The sequence below is a fragment of the Theropithecus gelada genome, chromosome 17 (genome assembly GCF_003255815.1).
Source record: "Theropithecus gelada isolate Dixy chromosome 17, Tgel_1.0, whole genome shotgun sequence".
NCBI classification, from domain to species: domain Eukaryota; kingdom Metazoa; phylum Chordata; class Mammalia; order Primates; family Cercopithecidae; genus Theropithecus; species Theropithecus gelada.
The window spans coordinates 83,668,640-83,694,448 of NC_037685.1; the positions used below are offsets into that span (position 1 = coordinate 83,668,640).

At 41.3% G+C, this 25,809-nt stretch overlaps 1 protein-coding gene across 2 annotated transcripts; it reads left to right on the forward strand.

Annotated features, from left to right (window-relative positions):
• The first annotated feature begins 1,740 nt into the window (after positions 1 to 1,740).
• On the forward strand, positions 1,741 to 24,780 carry OLFM4 (olfactomedin 4). 2 transcript variants are annotated; one of them, XM_025364518.1, is made up of 5 exons: positions 1,741 to 2,044; positions 7,037 to 7,189; positions 14,586 to 14,798; positions 15,767 to 15,926; positions 22,673 to 24,780. In XM_025364518.1, exons 1-5 carry the CDS (start codon positions 1,835 to 1,837, stop codon positions 23,473 to 23,475), a joined length of 1,539 nt encoding a protein of 512 aa, XP_025220303.1. In that variant the 5' UTR covers positions 1,741 to 1,834; the 3' UTR covers positions 23,476 to 24,780. The 2 variants fall into 2 exon arrangements, with proteins under 2 accessions (XP_025220303.1, XP_025220304.1); XM_025364519.1 differs by lacking the exon at positions 1,741 to 2,044 and adding an exon at positions 6,918 to 6,941.
• Positions 24,781 to 25,809: the final 1,029 nt, after the last annotated feature.

Consider the following 25,809-nt stretch of genomic DNA (forward strand, 5'->3'; position numbering starts at 1 on the left):
AGGCGAGTTCCCTGTCTGTGGAAAGCGGTACGCAGTAACATGGGGAGGAGAGCCACAGTCCCTAAGGCGAGTTCCCTGTCTGTGGAAAGCAATACGCAGTAACATGGGGAGGAGAGCCACAGTCCCTAAGGCGAGTTCCCTGTCTGTGGAAAGCAGTAGGCAGTAACATGGGGAGGAGAGCCACAGTCCCTAAGGCGAGTTCCCTGTCTGTGGAAAGCAGTAGGCAGTAACATGGGGAGGAGAGCCACAGTCCCTAAGGCGAGTTCCCTGTCTGTGGAAAGCAGTAGGCAGTAACATGGGGAGGAGAGCCACAGTCCCTAAGGCGAGTTCCCTGTCTGTGGAAAGCAGTAGGCAGTAACATGGGGAGGAGAGCCACAGTCCCTAAGGCGAGTTCCCTGTCTGTGGAAAGCAGTAGGCAGTAACATGGGGAGGAGAGCCACAGTCCCTAAGGCGAGTTCCCTGTCTGTGGAAAGCAGTAGGCAGTAACATGGGGAGGAGAGCCACAGTCCCTAAGGCGAGTTCCCTGTCTGTGGAAAGCAGTAGGCAGTAACATGGGGAGGAGAGCCACAGTCCCTAAGGCGAGTTCCCTGTCTGTGGAAAGCAGTAGGCAGTAACATGGGGAGGAGAGCCACAGTCCCTAAGGCGAGTTCCCTGTCTGTGGAAAGCGATACGCAGTAACATGGGGAGGAGAGCCACAGTCCCTAAGGCGAGTTCCCTGTCTGTGGAAAGCAGTAGGCAGTAACATGGGGAGGAGAGCCACAGTCCCTAAGGCGAGTTCCCTGTCTGTGGAAAGCAGTAGGCAGTAACATGGGGAGGAGAGCCACAGTCCCTAAGGCGAGTTCCCTGTCTGTGGAAAGCAGTAGGCAGTAACATGGGGAGGAGAGCCACAGTCCCTAAGGCGAGTTCCCTGTCTGTGGAAAGCAGTAGGCAGTAACATGGGGAGGAGAGCCACAGTCCCTAAGGCGAGTTCCCTGTCTGTGGAAAGCAGTAGGCAGTAACATGGGGAGGAGAGCCACAGTCCCTAAGGCGAGTTCCCTGTCTGTGGAAAGCAGTAGGCAGTAACATGGGGAGGAGAGCCACAGTCCCTAAGGCGAGTTCCCTGTCTGTGGAAAGCAGTAGGCAGTAACATGGGGAGGAGAGCCACAGTCCCTAAGGCGAGTTCCCTGTCTGTGGAAAGCGATACGCAGTAACATGGGGAGGAGAGCCACAGTCCCTAAGGCGAGTTCCCTGTCTGTGGAAAGCAGTGTGCAGTAACATGGGGAGGAGAGCCACAGTCCCTAAGGCGAGTTCCCTGTCTGTGGAAAGCAGTACGCAGTAACATGGGGAGGAGAGCCACAGTCCCTAAGGCGAGTTCCCTGTCTGTGGAAAGCGATACGCAGTAACATGGGGAGGAGAGCCACAGTCCCTAAGGCGGGTTCCCTGTCTATGGAAAGCAGTGTGCTTTCCACATTAGAAGTGCTGCGAGGCAAAGGACTGAGGGTTGCTTTTCCTCCCTGGAGCCTCCAAACTCTGTCTCATCCACAAAGACTACTTCAATCCCATCTCTTTCAAGGAAGTACCAAGTGGGAAACCAAATACTGGGCTTTACAAAGCACGTTGGAGTTAATGTTTGGCAGGGGATATCTGGATCCAAGGGCAGCTCACAGAGTGGGCCTCACGGACACGGTGTGGGCCGTGACTCAGATTCCTGGGTGTCCTGACCCTCCTGGGGCAGGTCACATGTTCCCTGGCCACTTCCTCTTTTCCTACATGCTGGCCATGGGGAAATCCCCACTGGGCCCTATAAGAAGCCCCTGGGCTCTGTGCAGAGCCAGGCTCCAGCTAAGAGGACAAGATGAGGCCCGGCCTCTCATTTCTCCTAGCCCTTCTGTTCTTCCTCGGCCAGGCTGCAGGGCATTTGGGGGATGCGGGACCCCCAATTCCTAGCCCCAGCTTCAGCACCTTCCCAGGCGTTGACTCCAGCTCCAGCTTCAGCTCCAGCTCCAGCTCCATGTCGGGCTCCAGCTACAATGGCAGCTCAGGCAGCGGAGGTTCTGTGTCCCAGGTGAGGAGGCCCCAGAATCTGAATGAGCTGCTTTCATTCCCTTCCTCTTGCTTTTGGGGACCTGAATACAATTTCATGGATGGCTAGACCTGGGCACTCTAAAAGATTTACGACTCCTTGTGTTAACTATAGGTGCCCTGGAAATGAATTAAAGCCTCAGCATAGTAATTAAATTGTTAGCAAGAGAGACGACATCTCAGTTCTCCAGCTGGGACTTTTGAGAAAATCTATGCTTTAGAGGAATTCTCAAATCTGGCTGCACAATAGGATGGGTGGCCGGGGGGACTCTAAAAGTACAGATGCCTGGGTTCTGTACTTAAAAAAATCCTGCATAGATGTATAGAAATCAGATAGTTTAAAAAAACCTGCCCAGGTGATTCTAATATACAGTCCAGGATGGGAACTGTTAGGAGAAGACTCTGTGGGTTGCAGCTCCAGGAAAGTTTGTCCAGTTGATTTGCTGCCTGGCAGGGTCCTGGGATGGTGAATAGTAGCCCTTGAGGGAGTGAGAGCCACAGTGCTCTAGTTGAAGCCCTGACCATTTCTCTTGGCCTGGTTTGTAAAGTAGATGGGTGTCAGAAATAAGCAGGGGAGTTACTGGTCTTTAGCAAAGTGTTACTATAAGGGGACATTTCCCTAGGGGAGTGTTCACTCTTTGCAATCTTCTTTATAGGGAATCTTCAGAGCCATTTCCAGCTCCAAACAACAGCAGCAACAAACAAAACCAAAAGTCATGCATTACAAAGAGACTGGTACAGCTAGGCTAAGTGCATAGAAGGCATAGTGAGCCCAGTTCCTTGGGGGATGGGTCCTCTTTGGATCTCCTTTAAAGAAAGGAGAATAGGCTGGAGGGCATGAGGGGTTAGGAGGTAAGAAGCAGTTATTCATTTCACTCTGGGCCTTTCTGCGAGAGCCCCACTCTGCAAACCTCCCAGGCTATTCTCACTAAGGTATAACTTGGGGTGGGGGAGTCTTATCTGGGCCAAAGCTCCTCTCTCTCGACCTCTAGGATCTTTACTCACAGGTCAGGTGGCTGCTTACATGACCGTGTCTGAATGGAAGGGCAAATGGGAGAAAGAGGAGGAAAAGGCTTTTATTTGTTTTCATTTTGACCATCAGAAATATGCAAATATTACAAATTTGATAATTAACAAATGGTTTGGATAGGGCCTAGATAGAAACAACAGCAATAACATTTACTGTGTGTCTAATACATGCCAGGACTAGGTTAAGTACATAATACATATCTTTTTTGTTTGTTTTTTGTTTGTTTTTTTGTTTTTTGAGACAGAGTCTCACTCTGTTGCCCAGGCTGGAGTGCAGTGGCATGATGTGGGCTCACTGCAACCTCTGCCTACCAGGTTCAAGTGATTGTCCTGCCTCAGCCTCCTGAGTAGCTGGGATTACAGGTGCGTGCCACCATGCCTGGCTAATTTTTGTATTTTTAGTAGAGACGGGGTTTCACTGTGTTGTCAGGCTGGTCTCGAACTCCTGACCTTGTGATCTGCCCGCCTCAGCCTCCCAAAGTGCTGGGATTACAGGCATGAGCCACCGCACCTGGCCTATATTATCTTATTTAAGCCTAAGAGGTAGGTAAAATTAATAGTCCCATTTTAGAGATGTGAAAACTGAGGCTTAACAAGGTGAAGTCATTGAGTTTAAGTCACTAAGCTAACAAGTTATATAGCTCAAAATTAGTCTGTCCATTCTCTTCACCATGTCTGTACATGCAGGTTTCTATATTTCCAAGGAGTATAGATGAAAATTGCTTATTTTTTAGAGGAGGGAGTCTTGGGAATCATAAGTAGGCACAAGGATTCTTTGCAGTCAGAAATCAGATACATAATTTTATTCCGTGATACTCAGTGATTTCTGGGGATGATCAGAATTGGCTAGCACTCTTTTTTGAACTGAGGTTAACAATAATCATTTATTATGAAGCTCCGTCAATATTTCTCCATCAGAAACCAGCATTTGGATAAGATTATCAGCTATAATAATAGAAAATATAGATCAAGAAACAGAGAAATCCAGAATGCCTATTGTCTGGTAAAAAGACAAATATTTAAAAGTAGATGAGACATGGTAGTTAAATTGTACTTAGAGGTTTTAATTTTCCTTTTTACTTATCTCTCCCTGGTGAGTCAGTATCACAACTCCAACTTTTTTTATAGTGGACTGGGAGTCAATTTCACTATCAACCTAATTTTCTGGGGCTGGCTGTCAGCTTGACGAGCTCTTTGGAAGGTGGTGGAAAACCCTTTCACAACTGTCACTGAGTGAGTTCCAAACATATCATTTTCTGTACTCTGAAAATGTTGAGTACCATTATTTTATACCTTGAATCTTTGCTGACGCCTAGCCTTGGCTACTAATTAGAGCCAATTGCAACCTTAAATCACCTTAAATGTGAGTTGCACCTTCTGTTGTAAGCACTCGGAGTACTCTCTGCCTCAGACGTCTGCCTCCTGAGGAGGGGCCTCTGCAGGGTCCTCAATCCGCAAGACTAGAAAAGGCTCAATGCTCCGCTCCACACAGTAACTGGTATAGTGGGAACTGCAGCGAGTCACGTGTTTTGTTCTCATCAGGCTATCAGGCTGGTTTGAAAAAACAAGTAGGGCTTTCATAGTGACGGTGGGCCTGATTCCTGGGCAGAAATTGAGTCTTAATCGTCTCCCTAAAGCCAGAGCCTGGCATAGTATAGACATCAGTAAATGTTAATTGAACACATGCTTAGTGAAAACCTACCAGTATAAGGTGTCTTGTGGGGAACTCGGGGTCCTATTTGCCCTACACAAGGGGAATCGCATATTGTTCCAAAGGCTGAGGGGACAAGCGCTTGTCTTTGTCTCCCATCCCCCAGGCTTCATTCACGTGGAGTTTGAGCATTCACCGCAGAGAGAGACTCATCACCATTAGCTTCATTGTCTTTGAATGCGAGGAGCAGAAATATCTCTAATGGGAGACACTGATCAAACTTATGGACCATTTTGATGTCAGCTGAGCATGCTGGGCTGATGATAAGCAGGATGGAAGCTGGGGGAGTCCATAGCACTGGGACAGAGATGTTCAATAGAAACCGGTGGAATGGCTGTCAGCAGGGCTCATAAGTATTTGCCTGTCTTTCAAGTGAACTTCAGTACTAAAAGTTGTTAGCTAGTGGTTCCTAGTTGACTGTCTAGAGATTGCTTGATGATATCCACTGTTTTCTCAGTTGGCAGAGTTTCTCAGAGAACTCTGAGAATGGCCCAACCCTGTTTTGTGCAGCTAATTAAACTCCCCTTGTTAAAATGCAATGCAAGATTTTTTTTTTTTTTTTTTGCTAGACAGTTATTATAATAAGCTATTTCTTCAAAAGTCCATGATATGTCGGTCTTTTCTGTAAAAGCCTTGGCATGCTTGAGTTGGAGTCTTTCTGTCTTTGGAGAAATGAGAAAAGCTGGTTTCAAGGGAAGCTGGCCTTTCTGATAGGTTCCTGGTGTAACTTGTCCAATCTTTATTCATCTCTGGCAAAGACCCTTGCCCTATTCAAATCCTGCTGTCCACCCCTATGTTCGACATAAATCTGCTTGTTTCTCCTCCCTACTCCTGAACTCTTTCCCGTGTGGGGATGTGACTGGAAAAGAAAATTGAGGCCAAGGTCATAAATTTTGACTAAACACATATAGAGACTTTTGGATACACACACATATATGTATTTTTTGCTCATCTTGAAACTTAAATTAAATTAAAAACAACTTAGGTGCAAAAGCCTTGATTGGCCCCGAGGCCAGTGATAAAATAAGTCTTCATTATAGAAGCATCTAGACCCAGCTTGTTCAGGCGTCATGGAGGTTGGTGGCCATTAAATGACAGGACACATGACACCACCTGCAGCTGGCTGACCTGAACTTTGAGAGACATGGCCAGAGTCTCTTCTAGCTCTGAAGACCATTGCTGTCTCCTTAGCGGTTCATAAAAAGTCCCTTCAGGCTGATGTTCCACAGGTGAGCTTTGGGTTGGCCTTCAGATGAGATCATTAAAAGGCACAGCAAATTGGCTGCCAAGGGTTACTCTGTAAGGCAACAGTAGTAATGAAAAAATGTTAATTGTGCTGGGATCCTCTTGGGGAAGTTCAAAGGGGACAAAAGAAAAACAGGATCTTTCAAACGTGTCATTTAAAAATATGCAGTGGCACTGAAGTGTGAGTCTGAATATCTTAAAGAAACATCAAATATTTTAAAATGACTTTTTCTGCAAATGGTAAGCTGGAAAAAAACTTTTACTAAAAAAATTGCACAAAACCTTCAAGCTCATATGCTATTCAGTTTCTAACAAATGGCTGGCTCTCATTTTGAAGGATGTTAATTTACAATTTCCCAGGCGATGAGAGGATATGAATTTGCATCATATATTTTCATTGTAGCCTGCATCCTTGGTGATTCCCTCATTCTGATGAAAAGGAATTGGATTGGGGTTGGGGTGAAGGTGAGGAAGAGAAAATGAGCAGTAGAAGGAAAGAGAATGTGACATTTTCTGATCACCTACCCTGTGCCAGAGACTTGGCTCACATTACTCCGTTAACACTGAGGATAACCCTGTGAAGTAGGTTATCTCTATTTTACAGATGAAGGAACTAAGAATTAAGGAGGTTTCACCTCTAGCAAGTGCTAGAATTGAAATTCGAACTTAGCACTCTCATAGCTTCTTTATTTCCCTTTCCTTGCATAGAGATAGGAATAATCTCCTTTAAGACTCCAGAATGGAGAATCTTCCTTTCAGGAAAGTCCACTGACATAGTGGTTTTCGTACGGCGATGTGGCTAAACGCTGTGTGGTCCCCACCTGTGAAAACAAAGCTGTTTTAGCTTGTTTCTATGATTCTATTCATTTATGTATTGGACTCCACTTACTTGCCTGTAAGTACTCTTGACAAGCCAATTTCTGTCACTCCAGTTGCCAAAAAGCTCAGATTCCAGCTTGTTACTGATGTTCAACTTGTTATTATTTGCAGTTGTTTTCCAATGTCACCGGCTCCGTGGATGACCGTGGGACCTGCCAGTGCTCTGTTTTCCTGCCAGACACCACCTTTCCCGTGGACAGAGTGGAACGCTTGGAATTCACAGCTCATGTTCTTTCTCAGAAGTTCGAGAAAGAGCTTTCTAAAGTAAGCGTTTTCTTTTCAAACAGTATCTTGATAAAAAGAAGCAAAACAAAACGCATTTTAATTTAGGATTTTAGAAGCAACCATTCTTCACTGTATCAAAGACATCACATTTTTATTCTATGGTGATTTTAGTATTTATTTTAGAGGACACCAATGGAGTTCTTATTAAGGCAGGGGAAATGAGAATACAGGAAGAAAGTGGGGTTCAGATTGTTCACGCTGTGGATAAACTCACTATAGTATTGTGGTATTTACGTAGTTGGAAAGAAGCTCTCCCTGCAAACCCCAACCTGCAATTATTATTTTGTTTTGATGCTGCTTCTTCCTTTTGATCTTCTAGATCTTTCCTCAAGCTTTCATTTCTTTTTTTTTTCTTCTCCTCTATCCCCTTTAGTTCTATCTCCCTTCTCTTTTTCCTTTTCTTCTATTTCTAGTCCATTCCTGCATCTTTTAGTTTCTTATTTCTCTTGCCTCAATCCTTGCCCTTATTCATCCCTTCTAATCTATCTTTTCCTTTCCTGGTTAATTCTTTTTTTTTTTTGGGAGGGGGGGACATTTTTGGGTATTTTCTTACTTTTAGATGATCTTTTTTTCCCTCCTTCTTTTCCTCTTCCTCCACTTCCACTCCTTCAAATCCTCTCCCTCTCATCGTCCTCCCTCCCTCTCTCTTTTCTTTAACCCTTTTACAAATTGCTCACTTCCTTCTCTCTCTCCCTCACTCTTTTTCTTTTTTTGTGACAATAAGTTGTAGTCTCTTTTATTTTTTTCTATTTTCTCCAAGTGAAACCCAAGGTTGTAGTCTCTTTATTTTTAATTTTTATTTTTTCTGGGTATATAGTAGGTGTATATAATAATGGGGGACGTGAGATACCCTGAGACAGGCCTGCAATGCACAATAATCACATCATGGAAAATGGAGCGTCCATCCCCTCAAGCATTTATCCTTTGTGTTACAAACACTCCAGTTAGACTCTCTTACTTATTTTAAAATGTACAATGAAATTATTACTGACTATAGTCACCCTGTGGTGCTGTTGAATACTAGGTCTTACTTGTTCTTTCTAACTACTTTTATTTTTTACCCTTTAACCATCCCCACGTCCGTCCTCACCCTCCATCTCTCTTTCTTGATGGTTATCTTCTGTTGTCTCAGCAGGAACATTACATTTGATGTGTCCAACGTCAGAAAAAAATTGAAGGCTTCCCTGGGAATTTGAATCAAGACTAATAGGTTTCTCAGCCTTGGTGAAAACACTGACTTGAACTCTGATTACTGTGTTTCTCTTTAGCCAGAGGAAGTTATCTTAAAGGGTTTGCCTTTCTCTGGGCTGGCTGGCACAATGTGACTTGGTGTTCTAGTTTTGACCCCTTCCACCTTTTCAGCCCAAGTTAAAAATCAATTAGAAAAGTTCCTATTTTCTGCACAGGTGAAGTCCAAGCTAGGCTATAATCACACTGTGCATTATTTAATACAACTCCATTAATTTACAAGGAGCTCTGGCTTTACTGCAAGATTCAGAATAAGTTTTCCTAAGAAATTTAAGCTTTTCCACCTCAACATCCAACATAGTTATCCTTTAAAACAAAAATTATGATGAGGCTGAGACCCTACTTTCAGCCTGAATTGGTAGATAAATATTCTAAGTTTAAATGAGTGTCCAGGAAAATGTGTTTGACTACTCTAGAAACCTAGCTGCTTAAGAAATAAAATGTCCTTGAATTAATCAGCAGAAAAGGCACAGCACTAAATTATAAATTCTAACCATTAATATTCATAGCCTTATTCCAGCATAATCAAGTACAGATAAGAAGTTATGCATAAAAACATAACAAGTAGAGGAAAATCCTAGGTAAAGATTTTTTCAGTTAGAGTCATTTGCGTTGAAATAGTGGGAACTACTGATTTACATGTCATCTTTGCTGGCAGCAGTGTGAAGGGCAGTTTGAAACCTTATGCGCTCCAGGGAGGGTATGTGGCTTGCCAGGTTTGTGGATATGGGACATTCAATTCCAATACTGTACGGGGGACTGGTAGCATCTGCTTTGCTAGTAACAGGTAGGGACAAAATGCAGAATAGGTGAAAAGTTTTAGTTCTGAATGTGTCAGTGGCTGCTCAGATCCTAAAAAAATCTGTGATTGTGGCCTAAGGAAAAAGTTTATCTGCTAGCTAGGAATTATATAATCTATTTAGTGTGGCAGGTGATAATAACAACAATAATAGTAGCAGTTTGTTTGTGCTTTTTCAAATGCTTCCAGTTCTATTCTCCTTTCAAGTAACCCTTTAAGGCGGATAGGCCAGGTGTTGTCTCTCCCATTTTAGAGAAGGAAAAACTGCAGTTCGTAAAGGTAAGGAGACTTGCCCAAGGTCATTCCTCTCTTGGCTGGTTAAGCCACGTCAGAATTCGAGTCTTCAAAATCATCCCAACTCTCTTTCCTCTTGGCCATGCTGTCAGCATCCTCTAGGGTAGGCCCAGAAAGAGCTGCAGTAGGTCAGTAATGCCTTCAAATCCAAAGTTATCTGTTTAGCTGAGGGCTTTCGAATTTCCAAGTGAATTATTACAGCTGTCCCTAGGTTGCCTTGAAAATCATCATTTAACTGGGGGCCTGGGAGAATGCCCGTTTAGGACAGGCCAATAGAAAAGGTTTTTGACTGCCTTACATTGATTCATTATCTGTCAGTACGCAGAGAAGACAGGGAGCTGCCTCTGCATAAGATGCTGAAAGCATTTTATACTTTTCTGTTGTTTACGATATGTCCTTTTGTGACTATACTTAGGAAAGGGATGGCACAAAAGGCAGCTCAAGATTTTCTCTTTCTCTGGAGGCTTATGGTCTTTGGGGTAAGTTGTTTAATATGACATATTTGCTAGTAGATCCTCATGCATGGGAAGGTTGAGGCAGCCTAGGAGACATTAAGGCAACCCATAAAGAAACAACATTGATTGAGCCATATTTTGTGTAGTGAAAGAAAATAAAAGGTCAGATTGAAAACGCTGAAATTACTGTTTCTCTACTAATTTCTATAATTCATAGGGCCTCCATTAGCTAGGCACTTAATGTACATTATCTGTAGTCTTTATGTAATCTTGTAAACTCAATATCATTACCCCCAGTTTACAGGAAACTAAGGGTTAGAGAAATTAAGTGATTTGCCCACTAAGTCCTGAAGTTAGATTTGAGTCTAGTTGGGTCTAGCTCCAAAGTGCTTTATATGTCTTTACAATCACTTCAGGCTCAATGAACCCTGTTACATTTACTTTGAAACATATATCGAAAACAGTAGTATGTTGCAAAGTAAACTTACTTATTTCAAAATAGTCTGGCCATAGTTATAATCACAGGTTTTGAGAGACTGGCAGAAACAAGAACCAGATTAATTCTTTAGCTCACTAGCACTACATCCTTATTTATGACAAGACTACATTAATTATAAGGAACAATAACAAGCACCCCAAAACCAACCCTCACACAAATTTTATTCCTCATCAATGACATAGTATGTGCATAACAAGCAAAATAAAATGGAAGCTGTGAATGTTAGGCTGGTGGCTTAAAGACTCAACTAAAACATAGATAAGCCGTCTAGTGCTCAGACTTGTCGTGATGAGGAGCTTCGAGGTAAAGATGTTGATACAGGACGTGTCTTCTCAAGGCTAGACCCATATTCTTGATAGAATGTTTAGCAGTGTTCCTGGCCTTTAGATGCCGATAGCACCTGCCCACCCCCCAGTTATGAGAACCAGGACAAAATCATCACCACTACCACCCTCCCTCCATTTAGAATGACTGTTCTAGATCAAAATAGAGCCATAGGTCTTCTAAAGACAGGGATATATTCTGAGAAATACATCGTTAGGTGATTTTAACATTGGTGAACATCACTGTATGCTTACACAAACCTAGAGGGTGTAGCCAACTACACACTCACTCAGGCTATATGATATAGCCTATTGCCAGGCTACAAACCTGTACAGCCTGTGACTGTACTGAATACTGTAGGCAATTATAATACAATGGTAAGTTTTTGTGTATGCATATATATCTAAACATAGAAAATGTACAGTAAAAATATATTTATAATCTCATGGTACCACTGTCATATATGTGGTCTGTCATTGACAAAAATGTTGTTATGCAACAAACAACTGTATTTTCTAGAAGAAGAAAAAAAATGCAGAAAGTGCCCCAAGTGCCAGGGACGTGGGACTGGAGGCTCCCAGGCAGGCTGGGCTGCCTCTCCCAAGACTGCACCTCCCAGGAGGAGATGGCCTGTGCTCAGCATTGTCCACGCATTCCCAAAGCTACAGATTCATATATGTGAAAGGTTCATATGAATGATTTACTTCAATTAGTGAAGTTCACACTCTGAAGTCTTTCTGGCCCATCCCCAAGCTCTTTTGTGTCTTCTCTAACGCCACGGATTATTGCCGTTTTCCTGAACACCACTGAGCGTCTTTTAAGTGTCTGCTGAAGAACCTTGAGTTTTTTTCCTCAGATGGATCTGTACAGACCCTTCATTTTGTCTGCACCAGGATAGGCACACCACACATTTTTATAGGTAACAAACTCCAGAATATGCCTTGCTTTTTTTTTGTGAAAATCTGGGAGAACCACATTTTATTTAGCAGAAATGACAGTTGAATCACTCATTTTTGTAGAACAACAGCTGCGATGTGCCACCAAAATGTTCCAGAGAAGCTGAGGGTGTTTCATTTGTTCCAAGAGCTGGCAAGGCCAAATGCCAACAAGCATATTTATTTCTCAAACTTCCATTTCTGTAATGGGTTGGCACTTTATTTATTTATTTTTATCATAGTCAAGGTTTTATGCCTGATTTTTGTAGACACTGAAACCTTGCAGTCCTATATCTGCAGTGCACTTTTGAGGGGGACTTGTTAGGTTTCATATACAGTCAGCCCTCCATAGCCTTGGTTCTTCATCTGCAGATATAACCAACCTCAGATTGAAAAATTTCACAGAAAAAAACTAATAAAAATCACCATGTAACAATAGAAATTATACAAATAAAAGCAATACAACAACTATTTATGTAGCATTTACATTATTTTAGGTATTATAAGTAATCTAGAGATGATTTAAAGTATTTGGGAGGATGTGTGTAGATCATAGGCAAATACTGTACCATTTTCTATCAGAGTCTTGAGCATCCTTGAATTTTGTTATTCTTGGGAGATTCTGAAACCAGTCCCCCATGGATACAGAGGGGTGGCAGTATATATGTTTAAACCTCCCTATCCACCAAAATATCACCAGCCTTGTCATCCTCCGAGTTATGGTACATCTGATGGCAGTGAGCATCAGTTGCCTGAGGAGATACACTAGCAGTGCCAAGGGCTGTTTTTTCAACTTTCATTAAAATCCTTTTTGCCTGAAGCCCTAGCTCTTTAGGTCTGTGGTCTATGAGTCTACTTTAATTTGCACAATGGGGTTACGTAGAAGGGCTGAAATGACAGAAGTTAGGATTGCTTTTGGTATTAGAAGGATTAGAGGCCAACATCTGGCTCTAAATTCATCCAGGCACTGTGGATCAGCTACTTGATATTAGTGTAGTTTTGGGAAAAGTATCACTTCTGTTCAAATTTTTAAAAAGCATATAAAGCCAGCAACTTTTAATGAGCAGGTCCTTAAAAAAGCCATGGCATTTTCTTTAGAGATCAGACACAGAAAGAACCACCAACTGTGTTTATTAAAATATCCATTTGGAGATTCCAATTATACACTAAACCGCCAAGGGAATTTTTGGAAGTATTTTAACTTAATGATCAGACATTCAAATATATGCAACAAATGTGTAATTTAAAGGTCTGATTGCAATAATCAGTTCTTGGAATAAATGTAGGTGCACTTAATGAAATGTGTACTCTACAGGGCACACACACTCACATATTGTGTAGTAGGTTGGATCTTTATGCCACTTTGTAAAAGGCAGAGGGGATCAAAACTAATTGCATATGGTGATCAAAGAAGGAATTCAGCATAGCGCATTTCTCCCTCTTCTAGAAAATACTTAGATTTAGAGCCGTGGTTCTAAATGGAAGGAGGTGGTGGTGGCAGCGGCAATGATTTTGTCCCCAGGGAACATTTAGCAATCTCCAGAGACATTTTTGGTTATCAGAACTGGGGAGTAGGTGGATGCAACTGGCATCAAGAGGCCAGGGATGCTGCTTAATATTGTATAATTCACAGCACAACCGCCACAAGAAATGACAATCCAGTCCCAAATGCCAACAATTAGAGTAAGTGTATTGAAAGGAGGAGAGATGGCAAGAGAATATGATACAAACCAGTTTAGTTTGGGGAGCTAATGTCTTCAAACATTAAAATGGAGATTAAGAAAAAAGAGCTCAGTATCACCTGATCGTTAGAGAAACGCAAATCGAAGCCATAGTAAGATACCATCTCACACCAGTCCAGAATGGCTATCATTAAAAAGTCAAAAAATAACAGATGCTGGTGAGGTGGCAGAGAAAAGGGAACACTTATACACTGTTGGTGGGAGTGTAAATTGGTTCAGCCATTGTGGAAAGCAGTGTGGTGACTCGAAGAACTAAAAAGAACTATTATTCAACCTAGCAATCCCCTTACTGGGTATATACCCACAGGAATATAAATTGTTCTCCCATAAAGATACATGGGTGTGTATGCTCATTGCAGTACTATTCATAAGATCAAAGACATGAAATCAACCTAAATGCTCATCAATGGTACACTGGATAAAGAAAATGTGGGCCATATACACCATGGAATACTTTGCAGCCATAAGAAAGGATGAGATCATGTTCTTTGTAGGAACATGCATGGAGCTGGAAGCCATTATCCTAAGCAAATTAACACAGGAACAGAAAACCAAATACCACATGTTGTCACATATAAGTGAGAGCTAAATGATGAGAACACATGGACACAAAGAGGAGAACAACAGAGGTGTACTTGAAGGTGGAGGGTGAAAGGAGGGAGAGGAACAACAACAAAAAGTCTCTGGGGTGCTAGGCTTAGTACCTGGGAGACAAAATAATCTGTACAACAAAACCCTATGACATGAGTTTACTTATCTAACAAACCTGCATATGTACCCCGAACCTAAAAGCTTTTTAAAAAATAAAGATTAAAGTACACTTGCAAATGATGATGCTGACGCAAAATTATTTTTGGTCTAGCAAAATATAAAATCTACCTCCCTTCAATTGGAGTAATAAGTTCTTTGTATATGGATAGATTTTAAAAATCTAGTTAAATATATTTTTGATCTATTTCTTTACAAAAAAACAATGATTGGCAAGAATCAAATAGCTCTCAGCTCAAGGGCTTGGTAGTGGAAGAAGATGGTGTGATACTACTCAGGGAATTGGCTTGAATCTTTTGATTTTCTTTCAGGTAAAGGAATATGTCAAATTAATCAGTGTGTATGAAAAGAAACTGTTAAACCTAACTGTCCGAATTGAGATCATGGAGAAGGATACCATTTCTTACACTGAACTGGACTTTGAGCTGATCAAGGTAGAAGTGAAGGAGATGGCGAAACTGGTCGTACAGCTGAAGGAGAGTTTTGGTGGAAGCTCAGAAATTGTTGACCAGCTGGAGGTGGAGGTAAGGAGTGAACTCACTTCTTGGTAAATTAATAATAAACTCCCTTCAGTGACTATAAGCAAGTACTAGGACCAGGAAATAAAACTCGCTCTTTCAACTTCTAATTCTCTACTTTCTCATGGCCACATGGCATATCACTATGTTCTATTTTGGATAAGGGCCTGTGTTTGAATAATAACTTAAGCACATTGGAAACGCGCTGACTTAGGAGCAGGTATCATCTAATGGTCAGAATCCTGCCCCAGAATAAAATGCCCTTTCAACTTCTCTGAAAAGGAGGTGACATAAATTTGAACAACTGTTCATGGCCAAGCTATGTGAGGTGTCTTCTCCGCTCTCGATTGGAACTGGAAATCCACAATATACCTGATTGTGGCAAACTTGTTAGGTTTGTTTCTCCTTTTGAATAACCTGGAATCCTTCTCCACAAACTGGAAACCTCCTTTAATAAATTTCTTGTATATTTCTGTGAAGCCTTTTAAGATCTGTGGATAAAGACCATCACATTTATGGTTGGGCAATTTATATCAACGAGAATTTACTAGCACAGTCATGACATGGGCTATAATTGAGAATTCTAGTTACATATTTTAGAATTTAAGCTTTCTCTGGCCCTCACCATTCATTAGAATCTTAATTATAATACAACATGAGTAAACACAAGTTTATAGGGGAATGTTATTAGAAATGAACTTTAACGGACATTTGTGGATGCTGAGAATGAGCTTGGGCTCTATTATTAAAGCCGTTAAAATCTTTGCCATTTTCTTCTTGTCACACACATCTGCCTGAGATCTGACAGGCGTTCACACTAAACCATAAAATGTATTCTTACAAATGAAACCATTCAGAAGAATCTCTGGTGTATTCTCTGGCAATGTTTCACTAAATGACAAATTCAGCCCTGGAATGTTTATGAAAGAAATTGCACCATAATATAAAGTCACTCTGAATTTTTATTTCCTCAGATAAGGAATATTACTCTCCTGGTAGAGAAGCTTGAGACGCTCGACAAAAACAATGTCCTTGCCATTCGCCGAGAAATCGTGGCTCTGAAGACCAAGCTGAAAGAGTGTGAGGCCTCTAAAGGTCAAAACACCCCTGTCGTCCACCCTACTCCCACTCCAGGTAAGCGTGCTGCTTTTTTAACCACTTGTGCCAGACCCCATAAGCAGCTGTGAGTGGGGTGGGGAAGGGATTGGGGATCGCAATGGTGAAAGAAGAAGGTGGTTTGTTTTGTTTTGTTTTTTTTGTTTGTTTGTTTTTTTTTTTTTTTTTTTTTTTTGCAGTTCTCAGTTTTCTCTTCCATGTTTTAAAGGTCCCTTCCTCCCGAGTATTCTACATGCTATCGTATTCTGGGTTTCACAGAGAAAGAGCACAAACAATGAGTGATTTAAACAAAATCCACAAGTTACACGTATTCTCTTTGCATCTTCTAACAGGGAACAGAAATCTCTATGGTGAGGGAGGCAGTCAGGGGCCTCAGGGGAAAGCCTCTGGAATCTGTGTGTGGCATCCACGTTCCTGTGTATTTAAGGGCTGATTGGCTCACTTATCTGATGAGCTGGGTTTATGCCTTCAATGCTCCCATCTTCTCTCTCTCCTTCCCTTTCTCCTCTTTAATTTTTCCTTTTTTCTTCTATAAATGCATGCTGCATATCTGCTGTATTGTGTGTCCTGAGATTCAGTGAGGATTAAAGGAATGACCCCACATATCCTGTGCTTGTGGGTGTGTCTTGCCATTGCTCATGGATTGTGAGTGCTTGGAGGGTAGGGGTGGCATGTTAGTCTCTAATGAGTTGCCACTGGGGTTAAGTACAGCACAGAGGTGGGTGTTCTGCAAATATACCCATAAATGGAGGCAGGGGAGTGTAGGGTTCAAGAGCATAGCTTTAGAATCCCAAAGACCTGAGCTTCTCAGCTAGGTGGCTGCAGCAAAAAGGATCCTGAATATCCTCATTTGTAAAATGGGAGAATAATAGTGCCTGCCTTGCAGGCTGGCTGTGGGGATTAATGAGCCAATGCTTGGGAAGCTCAGAGCCTTATGATCGGCATTCACGCGCTGGCAATGGATATTATTAATAATGTTGATAATTGAAGCGAAAACCTTGCAACAAAACAAAAGCAGTGCCAGATCACTGTGCCCTGCGATGCATCCCTCCAGGTAAACTAAAGCCTCTCAGCCACAGCGTTCAGCCCTGTCCCTTAGAGATATCGATGACACAGGGACTTTCTCTCTGCAGGTCCTGAGCATCTTAGCCTGAATGGGGACTGTATCTTTTCATCAAATCATGCAACCCTTTTATTTTTATTAATTCCAATCCTCACACCTGCTTTCTTTTAGGTTGTGTTTCTGAATTCTTGTCAATGTAACTGATTTTTTAAGGCTTCAATTATTAAATAGGTATAGCCATGGATATAAGCCTCTTGGTCTTGTTCAGGCGGATCTTTTTCCTCCCTCTACAAATAGGAGTCTATCCTACTACAACAGGTGTCATCTAATGGTCAGAATCCTGCCCCAGAACAAAATGGCCTTTCAACTTCTCCAGAAAGGAGGTAACATAAATTTGAACAACTGTTCAAATTTCTCAACCTGCAGAGGAGGTTTAGGGCAGACAGCATGGTCTGTCCTCTGTAATAAACTAAGGCTAAATTTAGTCTGGGATTAGTGGTGCAAAAATGTAGCAAATGAGAACTGTTTCTGCTGGACCACAGAGGGCTCACTGAGGCAGAGGCTGAAGCAATGACAACAACTGATAATACCTGAACTAGCTCCCCAACACCCCTTGCAAATCTTCCTCATGGAATGGATTTTTCTGGCACAATTTTCTATGCATCCCTTCGAATGAGGACATTTTAGATGAAGGAATATTCAGGGCCATCTAACTTAGCCCCATCTTGTCTCAGAGGAGAAGACTTGGATAGTAAGGATGCTGCTTTTCCTGAGGCCACACAAGTAGTTAAAGACAGAGCGGAAGGTGCAAGACAAGGGTCTTTGCTTCCTGGTCAGCTTAGGACTGAGGGTGGCAGGCACCAGCAATCCAAGGACAATGGTGGGGAGAAAATGTATCGCTTAGTACCCAGGGAAGAAAACAAGTGAGCCTGTTGGGTTGTTTTTGTTGGATTTTTTTTTTTCCCCAGAACTTTCCCCTAGGCCCTCACACTTAGACTTCTGTGATCCATCCTAACCCAGCTGTGTTGTTTAAGCAAATTGGACCCAGATTTTCACTCACTTTCCCACAACCTTGACTGTACCTGAATCCCTGCCAAGCCACTTGGCTCTCTTCCAGCTTTGTTCATATTATATTTATGATGTTTATATTAAACTGACTTTTGGTCATGTTTTTAAATCAATTTCTTTCACTTGCTCTCTTTCTGTTTGGAGTGGTTGATAAAGCAGAATTGGAAAATCCCCAGGCACCACAAACTTGTGAGCCTGTGGAGACTTTAATTAAAGTTACTCCCTATTATGGGACCTTAAAATCTGGCCTGTTTGCTTTTTTCACTGTGGAGTTTGCACAGAATAAAAAAGACTATATGCAAGGCTCAGCTCTAAAGTAACTCTGTGCAGTCTGGGCCCCCTCCCTCATAGCTACAGTTTGCTAACCCAGTGGTCAGCTTGAACTTAGAACAAGTGAATGTATCCCACGTTCAATCAAATATGCTTCCTATTTGGTTTTTGCTACAAACAACACCCTTTTTCTGCCTCATTTCATAGAACTTTCTAATCTAAAATAATTGGCCTTCTACTCATTAACGTTTTTTCCCTTCAAACTTCAGTCTGTCTCTGTTTTGCCTGTGAATCTAAATGACTGCATATAGGCCAAATGTGATCGGAGTGCTCAGGGATTGATCTCCATTTTGCTTGGGGATGCAAGGTTCTATGCTGGTCCCTAGTGATGCTCAGTAAGTAGCTGATGATTGAATGGGGTCTGAAAGAAATGGGGCGATCTGCTAAAATCTCAAGCTTAGGGTGGAGCCACGTGTTGAACAGCATATATCCAACACTTCAGAGTCAATTTAGTCTTAATCATTTTGTGACTGATTGTTTTAATTGCCTAATTCTAATAAGTCAATCATATTCTCCTCCTGGCTCAAACCAAGTTCAGTTGCCCAGTTGAGAGAGTGCATTAACAGATCCAAGATTAATTTTCCTCTGCAGGCATAGAATCATTGGCTTTAAAAAACGCTACTAACCATGATACTTTAAAAAAGCCGAGTCAGAATATTTTAAAGTCTCATGATTATGGCTTCCTCAGATATTTTCAGAGAACCATGGTGCCATCTAATGAATTGCATGATGAAGAGAGTGCCAATCAAGGCTAAACTTGTATAGAGGGTTCCTTAAATTATGTTCCATGGAGTAAATACCAGGCTTTTTGAAAAACCAGATATGTAGCAGGGTGGAAGGCTAGTGTTTTATAAATAAGGGTAAGCGGAGTTTATGTGGTTTGATTAATCTTTCCTTCCTTTATTCCACAAACATAATTTGGTGCCACTGTGTGACTGGCCCTGTTCTGGGTACTGGGGTTACCAGCATGAGTAAAGAAACCCCCAGAAGCCACTATCTAGGAAAGGAGAGATCTAAACCTCCAGTTGTAACATGATGTGATTATATTGAGATATTTAGCATTTACTGAGTAACATTTACATGCCTTCTCTGTATTTTTCATAACTATTTTGCAGAGTTGATATTATTTTTCTTCTGACATGAGGAAACTGAGGCTTAGAAGGTTAAGTAACTTGCTCAAGGATACACAACTGCTATTGGAATCAGGCTTTGAATTAGAATCTGGCTAGTAGTATTTTTCATACTAGGCTGCCTTTCATAGATGCTCTAACAGAGAGGTGCACCTGTGGTTTCTGGAGTGAAAAGAAAATTCCAACAGCTCACCTATCTGCTTAACACCAAATTATCTTTGCCTCCTTGCTTGTGGAGTAGGTAAAAGGATACTTTTGCTCCTGACAGTTTTGTGCTGTGTGTTCTCTTCCACCAGAAAATGCAAAATGATTCAATGGTCTTTCAGAATTCTTGGATCATGACTGGGCAATGGGCTGTTGCCCAAGTGTCAGGGTGAAGTTGGGATGGAAACTGGGTATGAAGTATGGAATGAAGTATGTCTAAGACCTTGACATGAAGGAAGAGGCTGGGAAGGAATATGAGATAAGGGAGGGTAGTAAAAAGCTCAGTGAAGATGGGATGGGTGGATGGGGACTCTGAGGAAGAGTGGGAACTGGGCTGTCAGTTTCAGTATCGTGTCCAAGATGGTTTGCTGCCAGGAATCGAGGAAGCCTGCCATAGCATTTTTCCTAGTCTGACATTGTTGTGGCCACATTTGTAGCACTGGCAGCAATGTTGAGTTCTCATCCCCATTTCTGCTTCCTTTCTACCATAGCCAGGACCCTAAAAATGGCCCTTTATCCTTACCCATAGAGGATAAAAGAAGGATAACAAATGAACAGGAAAGTGTTTAGGAATGTTTGGGAGGTGAGAAAAAGAAAGTTTCATACATTTTAATATTTACACTGGGCAATTTGAATTTTCTGGTCAACTTATGAAATGATGAGCCACTATTATTATTAGTAGTAGTAACAATAGTAACAGTACTAATACTATTATACTAATAATAGTGCAATTAGTATAATGGTAATAGTAGTAGTAATAGTAATTTTTTGAGAAGTTTATTTTGGGTCCTTCATGTCTAAAAATTTCCACATCTAGGGATAGAATAGTTTAACCTCTTGGTAGTGCTTGAATAAGTGATACGCATCATAAATTTTCCTTAAATACTTTGTTGCTGTCGATTTGGGATATTTTCTTTTCAGGAAGGCAAGATTCAATGAAGCAAACAATTCTATCTTCCAACCTGAAAGAAAAAAAGTGACTTTCCTCAGAGTGAAATGTAGTTAAATAAACAAGTTCTCAGGAAGATACTTTAACTAGAAAATCCAGTTTGTAGCATATGGAAACTTGAATAGTTTTTGTTATCATTAAACTGAACACACCACTAACTTTATTTTAATAATTCATGCATTGTTTCATAAACAAAAGCAAACAAGCATTCATCTGAGAGATCACTTTTAGTAGAAGAAATAATAATTTATAATTTTATTTATTATTTCTTCAGTGGAGAATAGTCTCTTGGCTGAACACACGTTGCTTTTTTATTTATGAAATGGCACATGCATTATTAAAATAAACCTGTGACTGTGTTCTGCTTAATGATATGCAAAATTATTTTGAGGTTGGGTACAGAGTGGTTTCATTTCTCTACCTGTTGTATGGTTGGCTGGCTTTCTCACCAACTGCAGATTTATGAGACCATTTAAGGAACACATATTTAATTCTGAGACCAAAGAGCCCCAGCAGATCGGAAAAATAAAAACAGAATTTCTAGTAATGGTTTCACCTTTGAGCAGTCCTTGGGCGAGGAGGATGGGGAGGGAAGGCATTTAGCAAGGAAAGGAATGGGTCTTTGCATATTGCACACAGCAGAGACCCAGAGACAAAGGCTTTGCTCTCCCTTCCCAGCCTCCATGCTAATCTCAGGCAATTCTTTGGAGCTCTTCTTTTGGCTCCAGCTCACCTCATGTTCCTCAATGGCTCTCTGAGTCCCTGCAAGCATTTCAAACCAGATCCAACAATTTAGGTTCTGCTCGTTTCCTGTCTCACCTGCTCTGCTCTGAGCAGCAGGACGAGGGAAAATGACCTCAAATATACTTGAAGTTGGGTTTTCTTTGTTATCCAATAAACCATCTCATGAGTTTTTTTTTTTTTTTTGAGTGTTAAGATCCCAGAAAACGTGTGTTCAACTCTTTGGATAGTTATTATAAAAATACTAGAGGAACTTTATTTTATTTTTATAGCCCACAAACTCCTGGGATGGCAGGCATTTCAGTGGGAGTACAATGTGAAGGGTTGATCGCTCAGACTGAGTCATTTACCCAAGTGTTACAGGGAATGTAGATTCAGTGGACCAGTGAATCTTGTCCCACTTGATTGTACACATTGTGACAATGACAGTGTCTGGATGGAAAGATGAAATACTTGCATGTCATTCTATGGCACAATAGCATGTGGGTAATGAACGGCAGGACTCACCTTGTAACTCTGCAGCAGGACGGTCACCAGGTGATTTATTGATGGGCTGTGCATTGGGTACAGAGCAGGCAATGTTGCCCCAAAATAACTTTATGGCTTCTAAAAGGTGAAATCCCACCATTATAGGACCATCTTTCTGGATCTATAAAATGCTATATTTAAAACGTCCTCTTCTGAGAATAGCTTAAAGCAGGATTAGTATCTGGCATGGATGTGCAGTTGGGGTCCCAAGGAAGGGGAGAACGAGGAAGGGCATGAAGCCTTGCCTGGGAAAACCTTCTTCTTCATCACAATTCTTTCTGGGGCTGACCCTAGTGAATAACATCTTGTGGATTTATAGAAATAGGGTAGGATTGTGGAATAATCTTGCTTTCTTGATTTTGCTGTAAGAAAAATGAAATAAGATAATATTTGCAAAATGCTTTCTGATAGAAGGAAATATATTAAATTCACCAAGTCTCCTTTTCCTCTCTCTGGGCCTCCAAACATTTTAAATATAGTTCTTGCCAGTTTCATTATTCCTATTTTCCAGATTGAAAGCCCACCCATGGAAACAGAAGGTAGTTCTCTGTAGAGTGACATCGGGTTTGCATTGAGACTGAATGCACTGAACTAAGAGGAGGTTTGGCTCTTCTCCATCAGAACCACTGTTGTTATTGAACCTTGACAGGAAAAATATTTATAGATTCCTTTGGTGCTTAGGATATTAAACTACTTGTATCCTGTCGTTCCTTTTCTCTAAAAATGCCTTTTTATTTTCTTGTTTGTGTAGGGAGCTGTGGTCATGGTGGTGTGGTGAACATCAGCAAACCGTCTGTGGTTCAGCTCAACTGGAGAGGGTTTTCTTATCGGTATGGTGCTTGGGGTAGGGATTACTCTCCCCAGCATCCAAACAAAGGACTGTATTGGGTGGCACCACTGAATACAGATGGGAAACTGTTGGAGTATTACAGACTGTACAACACACTGGATGATTTGCTGTTGTACGTAAATGCTCGTGAGTTGCGGATCACCTATGGCCAAGGTAGTGGTACAGCAGTTTACAACAACAACATGTATGTCAACATGTACAACACCAGGAATATTGCCAGAGTTAACCTGACCACCAACACGATTGCTGTGACTCAAACTCTCCCTAATGCTGCCTATAATAACCGTTTTTCATATGCTAATGTTGCTTGGCAAGATATTGACTTTGCTGTGGATGAGAATGGATTGTGGGTGATTTATTCAACTGAAGCCAGCACTGGTAACATGGTGATTAGTAAACTCAATGACACCACACTTCAGGTGCTAAACACTTGGTATACCAAGCAGTATAAACCATCTGCTTCTAATGCCTTCATGGTATGTGGGGTTCTGTATGCCACCCGTACTCTGAACACCAGAACAGAAGAGATTTTTTACTATTATAACACAAACACAGGGAAAGAGGGCAAACTAGACATTGTAGTGCATAAGATGCAGGAAATAGTGCAGAGCATTAACTATAACCCTTTTGACCGGAAACTTTATGTCTATAATGATGGTTACCTTCTGAATTATGATCTTTTTTTCTTGCAGAACCCCCAGTAAGCTGTAGGAGTTAGGGTGAAAGAGAAATAAAATGTATGTTGAAAAAATAGTCTTCTCCGCTTACTTAGATATCTGCAGGGGTGTCTAAAAGTGTGTTCTTTTTGCAGCAATATTTAGGTGCATAGTTCTACCACACTAGAGACCTAGGACATTTGTCTTGATTTGGTGAGTTCTCTTGGGAGCCATCTGCCTCTTCAGGTGCATTTTCCAATAAAGTCTGTCTAGGGTAGGATTGTTAGAGTTCTAGGGGCACTGTGGGCCTAGTGAAGCCTACCATGAGGAGGCTTCACTAGAAGCCTTAAATTAGGAATTAAGGAGCTTAAAGAGAACTCAATATGACTTCTAGGGATCCTTTGTACAGGAAAGATTGCCCAGTGACAAGTCCTCATCCATGAGTCCCACTAATTATTTCATGCCTGGAAGGAACCTGGGGGCTTAGTTAGGTAGATTAATATCTGGAGCTCCTTGAGGGACCAAATCACCAACTTTTTTTTTTTTTTTTTCCTCACTAGCACCTGGAATGATGCTTTGTTTGTGGCAGATAAGTAAATTTGGCATGCTTATCTATTCTACGTCTGTAAAGTGCTGAGTTTTACGGAGGGAGGCCTTTTTATGCGTTAAATTGTACATGGCAGATAAATCCCAGAAGGATCTGCAGATGAGGCACCTGCTTTTTCTTTTCTCTCATTGTCCACCTAACTAAAAGTCAGTAGAACCCTCTACCTCATAACTTCCTTCCAAAGGCAGCTCAGAAGATTAGAACCAGACTTACTAACCAATTCCCACCCCCCACCCCCTCTCTACTGCCTGCAGTAAAAAAATTAATAGTTTTCTATGGAACTGATCTAAGATTAGAAAAATTAATTTTCTTTGATTTCATCATGAACTTTTATTTACATGGCTCTAAGAGTATAAGAAAATCTGATGGCAGCGATAAAGTGCTAGCATTTATTGTTACATAATAAAGACCTTGGAGCATATGTGCGACTTATGAGCATATCAATTGTTGCATGTCATTTTTGCCTTTGTTTAAACCTGGAACTTGTAAGAAAATGAAAATTTAATTTTTTTTTTTTTTCCAGGACAAGCTATAGAAAAGCTATTGAGAGTATCTAGTTTATCAGTGCAGTAGTTGGGAAAGTTGCTGGTGTATGTGATGTGCTTCTGTGCTTTTGAATGACTTTATCGTCTGGTCTTTGTCTGTTTTTCCTTTGATGTTCAAGTCCCAGTCTATAGGATTGGCTATTTAAATGCTTTACTCCCCTTTTTTAAATAAATGATTAAAGTGTGCTTTGAAAAAAGTCATCGTTTGTTTTATTTACTTTTTAATATTTTTTAATGCTCTTAACGGAGTAGTCCATATCTTTCAATGAGGTTCAGAGAATGGCTACCTCCCAAACACTAGTGCCAGGAGATTGCACACCTAAAAACAGATCATATCAGTAACTTTTATAAGAGTCCAAAGTTAGCCTGGCTCTTTAGTTTTTCTTTCCCTTTAAAATCCACTCTTTCTGGCAGCTTTTATTGTACAAGACTGCCCTATTATCTTTTGGGATATGACCTTATGTACTTATTAATTTGCATGACTGATCTGATTATTTCCAATGCTAGACTACATTTATGTGGCTTATGTTCCTTTTCCAATTGAGCTATTAACATGGATCAGAAGCCTCTGGATCTTCCCCAGACAGGAGGACTTGGGCAGAAAGCAGAGGGACTAACTGGCTGTACCAGGAGGAGAAGTACCTTTACCAAAGAGAATGTATAAGAAGACAGGTGACCTACAGCTGGAAGGACACACTGGGCTGATGTAGTTAGTCTTACTGAAATGCTCATTTTGGATCCTTGCCAAGCTTTTTGAGACAGATGGCAGCTATAATATTTAGTATTTTAGTAAGATTTTCCCCTATCTCTTCAGGGCTGAGTGTAGAGACAGGTATGGCCTTCAAAATGCAACAAGATATGAAGATAAAGACATGTATGTCATGTGAGATACAAGTTAAAAACCAGGATGTTATATTTAATCTGGCTCTAGGCAGTTTTCCAGATGAATGTTTTGTACCAACTACACAGTGTGACCTCTGAACATTCGGGAAAGGAGACAGGAAGCTAAGGTAACCCTAGCAATCAGCTTCTCATTTGAACTGCTACAGAAGCATTTGCCTGAAAAAATTCACTTCCCAGCCTCTTTCTCACTGGACATGGTGTATCAGCCTGCAGTGACTACCTGCAGGAAATCTCCCTGCTGGGAAGGTTGAAGGACTCAGGGATTCAGACTCCTGGGTTTACTGCAGTGCAGTTACACAATGGAAATTTTAGCTCCAGATTCATCAG

Bases quoted from the DNA above. Each gene is read 5' to 3' on its own strand.
- OLFM4 (XM_025364518.1), top strand. From the start codon at position 1,835: ATGAGGCCCGGCCTCTCATTTCTCCTAGCCCTTCTGTTCTTCCTCGGC. The intron at 2,045-7,036 runs GTGAGGAGGCCC...TATTATTTGCAG, and splicing joins GCGGAGGTTCTGTGTCCCAG to TTGTTTTCCAATGTCACCGG. The intron at 15,927-22,672 runs GTAAGCGTGCTG...TTGTTTGTGTAG, and splicing joins CCACCCTACTCCCACTCCAG to GGAGCTGTGGTCATGGTGGT.